Raw genomic sequence first — 7,854 nt, forward strand, 5'->3', positions numbered from 1 at the left:
AAGGGCTGCAATGGATCCTCCAAGGAAGAGCACTGAAGAATGTGAGAAAAGTCGCTTGAAGGAGCCTTGTCTATGTCTGCCCTAGCGTCGCCCAAAAGAGAGGCCTCGACCTAGGGCTGAAGAAGAGGTAGAATTTAGATGTTGCAAAGAACTTGCATGCCTGGAGTCCCAAACGCGCAGTTTTAGCGGGGGACGCAAAGCAGCTTGGTACCTCTATCCCTGAGGATCTGGGCCAGGGAGGGCACGCTCTGCTCCGAGGTCGGTTGCGCCTTGCCTGGCTCAGGTCCCCCCCAAAAGAAAAAGCAGAGTCAGCTTCGGTGGCAGCGGGAGCAGAACTTGTGCCTCAGCACTTTCTATTGTGATCCCCGAGGGCTGGGGCCAGATCCACGGCTTCGCGAAAAGCCTCGGCTCCCCAGGGGACACCGGGCTGACCGCAGACTGCCCGCTGACTCAGCTCTCCCCACCTCAGCGGGAGAGGGTGCGGGGAGGGAGGGGAGGCTGGGTATAAAGCCCTGCACGCCCGGTCCGCGCGCAGCCTTTCTGTTTTCCGTCAGTACCGCGCTCACCCACCCGGTGAATACTCGGTGCTGGGGCAGGGTCTTTTCTGGGCAGGGAGGGCGAGATGAGGGATAGCCACTAGCAAGCCCGGGCCCAAGCCAGCCCAGGTCCTGCCCCGGGTCCCCCATCCCCTCTCCGGGTTGGGCGGGCCTGGGCCGGGGAGAGGGCTCGCGAGACGCTGAGCACTTGGTCCCGTCCTTCTTGCCGTAGCGGCATGAGCAGCGCCCCCGCGCCGGGCCCGGCGCCCGCCTGCCTCACGCTCTGGGACGAGGAGGACTTCCAGGGCCGTCGCTGCCGGCTGCTGAGCGACTGCGCGAACATCTGCGAGCGCGGAGGCCTGCGCAGGGTGCGCTCTGTCAAGGTGGAAAACGGCGCGTGAGTGATCGCCTGGGCGCGGCTGGGCTGAGTTGGGGTCTCGGGGGGTACCCTGGCCCAAGCTCTGAGCCTGGGCCTCAGTTCTCAGCAGCCCTCCGCTTCCCAACTGTAAGCCCTGCCTGAGAGAGACCCGCCAACATGGGAAACCCCTTGGCCTCCCCCAAACTCCCCACCCGTCGCAAGACAAATCATAAGAGTGTATCCTCGTGTGACCTAAAGGAATAAAGGCAGGAAGCGGCCCTTTGCGGCGATGGGGGGCAGGCTGTGGGACCAGCTTGAATCCTGCGGGTTCCCAGCGTAGTTACGTCTTCTCCAAAGTTTTTCTTATGAAGTTAAAGGGCTCTGAGCTTTGTCTAGCAAAAGAAACCAAAATCTCCTCCGATAGCCCCAGCCTAGTCTCCTAGAGCCTGTGGCCCCTGCAATGACAGGTTTTTGCTGTCACAGGTTACCAACGCAGGTTGGGGGGTTCCTACTTTTTTGCAGGCATCTAAATCCTTGATGTAGGAGCGCTTCGTTGGGTGATCTTTGTAAGCTGGAAAATTCCATCCCATCTAGGGGCACTGGGCTGGAAGCCTGGACCCCTCAAACAGCAGCTTGTTTAGGGTCTTTAGCCTCTAGAAGGGCAGGATTGTAATGTGATGGGTATGTCAAGAAAAGGGCCTGAGGTTAGAGAATAAGATTGGTTTCTCAGTCTTTTCAATCACAGCAAGAAAGGGGGATGAGGAGAAAGGAATGCAGTTGGCGCAGATGCCTCCCAGCTTCCCTTATCTTTCCCCAGTTGGGTGGCCTATGAGTACCCCGACTTCCAGGGACAGCAATTCATTCTGGAGAAGGGTGACTATCCTCGCTGGAGCGCCTGGAGTGGCAGTGGCGGCCACCACAGTGACCAGCTGCTCTCCTTCCGGCCAGTGCTCTGTGCGGTGAGCACCCCACCCACCCCCGCCCCCTTTGCTTCCTAGTTCCAAGTCCTGGCCTCATCATGACACTTTGGAAAGGCCATCTACTCACTGCACGGGGGTGTGTAAACAACTCTTAGGTGGGTAGTAGTGGCATTAATTCCCAGAACCAGAGAGATCTCCATAAGTTTGGAATGTGGGCCTAAGCCAGGCGCCGGAAATCAGCACCACGGACAGCACCGAGATCCTGCCAGCCTTGCGCAGGCATGGGGTTCCTCACATCCAGTCGTTGGCAAGTGTGAGCAAATGCCTCTGTCATCACACATCCCTGTGAGATCTGGGCGACTGCTGCTAACCTCATACACTGCTGTGGAAATGGGCTCAGAGGGGCAAAGTGACTTGTCCCAAGTCACAAGGGTTAACATGAAGATGAGATTAGAACTCGGTCCAGGGATCAAGGCTGAAAAGGTGTCAGTCTGTGTGTGTGTGTGTTGGGAGGGTGATAGTTATAAAGTAAATACACTAAAGGGGAGCATCTTACTTCCCATTTCTGTTGACTTAGGTACCACTTAGGTAGCATACTGGTGAGGCCTGGTGCTGAGGGGTGGAAGGCAGAGAACAGGTGTTGACTCAGTCCAGCTTCTCCATTCCAGGAGGCCAAAGAGTCCTGCAGGGGGAAGGACATGGGACTATGGATACCCAGAAACAACTAACACTGAGGCCCTGTCCTGTCTGTTCTAACCCTGCCATCCGACATCCCTTAGCTGGGCCCTACCCTGTGAGAGACTGCTCAGGGTGCCGGGCAGGGGATTGGGTAGTTAATAAAGCCCTTAGAAAAACTGTTTTGGTTAGTGGACCATATTTCTCTTAAGACTTCTGATTTTCCTCCTGAAAAACAGGTCAATGTTACAGATGATTTCTAGCCCTGACCTGGAAGTGTCTCTGGGACACCCCTCCCCAGTCTCACCACCTCAACCCAAAGCCATAGAAGGGACCAGGCTAGAGATCTCTTAGCATCTCAGCTTCCTAGGATTCTGGGAAGCTAATGGAATAAACTCTGAGAGTGCTTATGGAGCCTAAGTATCTGCACAACTTGTGTTGGGCAGCAGAGTAGGAGGAGTGGGGCTGAGAATGTCTTCATTAATACCACTTTGGAGGGCCTGACCCCTATCTTCCTGTGTCTCAGAACCACAGTGACAGCCGTGTGACACTGTTTGAGGGGGACAACTTCCAGGGCTGCAAGTTTGAACTCAGTGATGACTACCCATCCCTGCCCTCCATGGGTTGGACCAGCAAGGATGTGGGTTCCCTCAAAGTCAGCTCTGGAGCGTGAGTCCTGGAACTGGAACAGGGGAGATGAGAAGAACAAGGAGGCAATGGGACCAGGGAGGAGGGTGGGGAAAGGCGATTGGAGTGCTAAGAAACATGGTAAAGAGAGGTGCTGGGGACTGGTGGACAGAGGAAAGTGAGATGGTGGAGACAGACTGGAAAAGAGGGGCCAGGTCAAAGGAGAACAGGAGTCGGGAGAACAATATGGGAATAGAGGAAGGGATTGAAACCATGGAAGAAGAGTCAGTGGGAGATGGGAATAGGAGAGAGACAAGGTGAGAAAGGCATGGAGCAGTGGGCAGGGCAGGGAGAGAAACTGTAGCAATGGTTTTGGAGCTGGCGGTTGGGGCTATGAACGAGGAAGAGGATTGCTAATGGAAGACATCATTGCGGGGTAGAGCCTCCTTACCACCCCTGTGCCCTCACTCATCTAGGTGGGTGGCCTACCAGTACCCAGGTTACCGGGGCTACCAGTACATATTGGAGCACGACCGGCATGGAGGGGAGTTCCGTACCTACAGTGAATATGGCACGCAGGCCCACACCGGGCAATTGCAGTCCATTCGGAGAGTCCAGCAATAAACTCCATGGCCCCAGCACCTCCCATGAGGACCCTCAATAAAGGCTCCTGAACCTGTCTGCCCTTCTTGCCTCTTTCGTGGTTTCTTGTTTTGTGATCTCCCTTCTCATTCTCCTGAGGGTCCTTCTCTGCCAACCTGACCTTCCCTTCAGGCTCCAAGACCTGTGATTATGGAGCATAAACTGGCTTAGGATGTGTATGACTAAACTCTAACAGGGCTGACAAGAAACTGACAAGAACCTTGGGCATCCTGTTAATTACAATCAGTCCCACACTGCTCCTTGGTAAAGGCCTATCAGATGGGGCTAGGGATGCTGCTGGCTCAGATGGCACCTTTGCTCATTCTCTGGTTGGGGTGCGCACAGCCACACAGCAGGGCTCAAAGTTGAATATCAACCTGCACACACCCCCTGGGCCAGGCACCATCATGTAGGCTAGGGCCTCCTTAGCTCGATGCAGGAGATCTGTTGTGTTCCTTTCTAGCCTCTAGGGCATTTCCAGCCTTTATTGTCACCCTGGGTCTCTCTCCATCTTTGGAAAACCTGCATCCCTTTCTGAGCTTTATACAATCTCTGCTTTACCGAAGAGCAAATATGTGAGAGGAGGAATTAGTGGGAGGTTCCTCTATCTCCCAGGGCCTTCTAAGGGGGAAGACTTCCTCTCTCTGAGCAGAACCTCCAGACCCTTTGTCTGAATAATAACAATCCCTTACATGGTTTGGGCTCCAGCAAGTACAAAGCATTCTCATACCCTCATTCTTAGCTATTCCAAACAACCCCCTCTTCATTCGTCCTCTCCCTCCCCATTCTTTAGAGAACTTGAGCTGGAGAGGCTACCTCTTAGCCATGGACCACAGTGAGCCTGGTTCTGTGGCATGTGACAGAAGCGCACAGATATGGTGGGGCTGAGTGAGACAGCAGCCATCAGAGTCCTTGTCACCAATGTAATTTCTTCCCAGTTCCCTCTTTGGCCCAGTTAATGATACCCTCAGTCCCACATAGGCAGGGACTCCAAGGTCCTGGGGACTCCCCTTATCTTGTTTGTGTTTTTAAACCACTAGTGGACCTATTGATGGTAAGGAGTGGCCTAGATCATTGCCCCAGCTCAGGGGAGGCAGGGTAATGTTGGAGGACAGTCAGACTTGGACCTGGAAGTCCCCAGGGGTGCAAAGTCAGGCATCTGCTCCAGGAAAGAGCCCTGGACAAGAAGTGGAACACCTGAGACCCTATCACATAGTACCTCTGAACTTCAATTCCTTCTATTGTGAATTGGGGTTACTGATCCCTGACTTGTCTGTGTCACAGAGATGTTGTGAGGATTCAATGAAAAACTCCTGAAAAGGCTTGTGGTGTTATGGAAAAGTACTGGGCAGTCATCTAGGATGCTCCTTCCTCTGCCTCCCCCCACCCATGGATCCCAGGGTTCAGTTGGGAAACCAAGGGACAGAGCTTTAGGAGGGGTATGAATTCTGCTTTGTACCTAGGTGGGGTCTAGAGTCCACGGCCACTGTTGCAGTTGATCCTGTTAACACATTCCATGCTTCATCTATTTCAATAGTGAAGAAACTGGAGCTCTTTTGAGAGAGAGAAGCCTCAATAAGGTTATCCACTTAATTGGTGACAAAGCCAGGACTTGAACACAGGACTCCTGACCCCAAATCCAGGCTGTTAAGTGGAGGCTGACCTAAGGTGTCAGGAGAGCCCCCAAACCTTTTTGGGCCCCAGAGGAACCTGGGGTTCCTGCCTGGTCACAGGCTCCTAATTTTTTCCTTGGGGTATGGCAATAATAATAGCTAAATGTATAGAGCCTAGTCCGATCACTCAGCATATGTTGTATAAGCCTTAATATTCTATATGATAAATACTGTAAACCTGACTTTACAGATGAAGAGACAGAGATTATGTAACTTCTACAAAAGCCACACAACTACGAAATGGGGGACCCAGAGTTGAATCCAGACAAACTGGCCTCAGAGCCCAGCAGCCCCTCTCCCCACTCCCTGTTTTGGGGGACAGACAGTGGGTGAAGGGAATCTCATCTCCACCACTAAGAGGGTCTATGGCTGCTGGAAAACATCAGCAAGATGGCTTCGGGAACTGACAATGTGACCCTAAACAGGGCCCTCTCCCACCGGTACAACCAGGGATTTGGTGGAGCTAATATTTATAGTAGCCTTTGCAGGCATGAACCTTCTAGATTTTCTCAGATCCAGGGGTCCCACTCTGCTCCCCACACTGGCAACTAAAAGGGAGGGGGGTGCACGGAGGCCCTGCTGGGCCTGAGTGTTTTCACCTTCCCATCTTCTTCCCATGCCAGGCAGGTTGATGGTCTGCAGAGCCCTGTGGGACTTGCCCACTGGCTGCACTCAGCCAAAGACCAAAGGGAACTGGAGGAAGGCGATTTCTTTCTGGTGCAATCAAGACCCAGGTGGTGTTGGGGAACAACTCTTCCTGGAGCTCACATAGGTCTTTAGCACTTGAGTCTTTGGTAAGATACGGGCTCAGAGCCTGAGATGTTGATCCTTCACCAGTTCACAGCTGGGATGTCTGAATAGACCCCCCACTATGAGATCCTCTCCTTTCTGTCTCAGCCTTCCAGTAAGAACATTAAGTGGGTGAACCTTGCTGCCTCCCCACTCTCCCAGCTCTGACCTGCTTCTTGTTTTCTATCTGAGGAAGGCCGGGAAGAGAGAGAGATTGGAACTTGTCATACCCTCGAGGCCCTCCTCTCCTGTAAAGCTCTGAATCTGGTCTCCAAGGGGCATCACAACCTCTCATTTTTGCTCCTACCATATTCCATGTCCACATCCTGCCCCTTGAGAATCCTCTAGGGTCCCGGGATTCCCTATTTTCCCTTAGGCTCTGCCTCCCACACTCCTCCATGGCTCCCTCAGACCTTTGCACCCTCCTCCAATAAAGACAAACACTCCAGCAGTTACAACAAATGAGGAAGAATTGAGAGACCTGTAGAATCCACTGAGTGAGACTTTCCAGCCATCCTCAGGCAGGCACTCCTGGACCAGGGGTCCTGCAGTAAACTTGCCAACTCTAATCTATGTGCCCCGGAGTCCCAGGTCTCCTCACTTCCTAGGCTCCAGCAGTAGGAGAGAAAGACCTTGAGATGATCCATTCTGACAGTAGCCGCCAAGTGCTACATGGCTGCAGGTGGGCTCCTGGCCCAGAGCTAGTCTTTAGCTAGCATCCTTCCTTAGCAGCCTTTTCGGAGTCGGGAAACCCCACAGGCACCGAGAGACTCCAGGCCACCTGGGAACTACATCAGCTTTGCTAATACACAATCAGCATCTTTGCCCCCTTTTTGGAGCGGATTTCGGCCTCCACTCCCCCTGGGTTGGGGGCCTTGTACAGTACACAACCCTGTTTCAGTCCCTCTACTCCTATTAGAGCAAGGTGCCAATTTCAGCCTGGCTCAGGGATAACCAGGATGGGAATATTCGCCGAAGAAATGGAAGGGGGGTCATGAGCTTACTGTATACCACAGATTAGTGGGAACAGAAGAACGAGAAAAGGAGGCGAAGTAAAGTGATAGGACAGAGGGAGAGAGGAGGCAGGAGGGAAGATGGGAGTAGGAGAGATTTAGAAAGCGGGACAAAGGACAACCCCCTAGAAGTTGTGGCGGAGACGCCCCAGCACTGCTCCAGAGGGCCGGGAGCCCTAGAAAGGCTTGAAGTGGGTGAAAGCAAGAGGCAGACAGGGAAGGAAATCGGGTCTCCAGGGAAGAGCAGAGAATGGGAGAGGAGGAGGAGGAGGGAGAGGGCTCCGGGGAGAGGGGGGCGGAGATGAAGGGAGCAACGGCTGCCCGGCCCGGGAGCGCAGCGACAGGCGAGAGGGAGGGAAGCGGAAATTTAAAAGTGAAGATGCAGATAACGCAGCCTGGAGACGGGAACCCGGGTGGGGGTGGGGGAAAGAAGGGGGAGGAAAGTGGAGCGGTGAGGGGGGCGAGAATGGGCGGGAAGAAGGGGCTGTGGCCCCGGGGGTCGGAGGTGGGGCCGGGTTCTCCGCCCCAACGATGTTTGCTGAGAGTCAGGGAGGCGGAAAAGAAACGCGCTCCCGACCCCTATCACAGCGCGAGGCCCAAGCCCATCCCCCGCTCGTCTCC

General features: G+C 54.0%; 1 protein-coding gene across 1 annotated transcript; it reads left to right on the forward strand.

Annotated features, from left to right (window-relative positions):
• Nucleotides 1–550: 550 nt before the first annotated feature.
• Nucleotides 551–3,801, forward strand: CRYBA2 (crystallin beta A2). The gene is made up of 5 exons (XM_006906708.1): nucleotides 551–573; nucleotides 769–933; nucleotides 1,712–1,853; nucleotides 3,016–3,158; nucleotides 3,593–3,801. Exons 2-5 carry the CDS (start codon nucleotides 773–775, stop codon nucleotides 3,738–3,740), a joined length of 594 nt encoding a protein of 197 aa, XP_006906770.1. The 5' UTR covers nucleotides 551–573; nucleotides 769–772; the 3' UTR covers nucleotides 3,741–3,801.
• Nucleotides 3,802–7,854: the final 4,053 nt, after the last annotated feature.

The sequence above is a fragment of the Pteropus alecto genome, unplaced genomic scaffold (genome assembly GCF_000325575.1).
Source record: "Pteropus alecto unplaced genomic scaffold, ASM32557v1 scaffold110, whole genome shotgun sequence".
NCBI classification, from domain to species: Eukaryota; Metazoa; Chordata; class Mammalia; order Chiroptera; family Pteropodidae; genus Pteropus; species Pteropus alecto.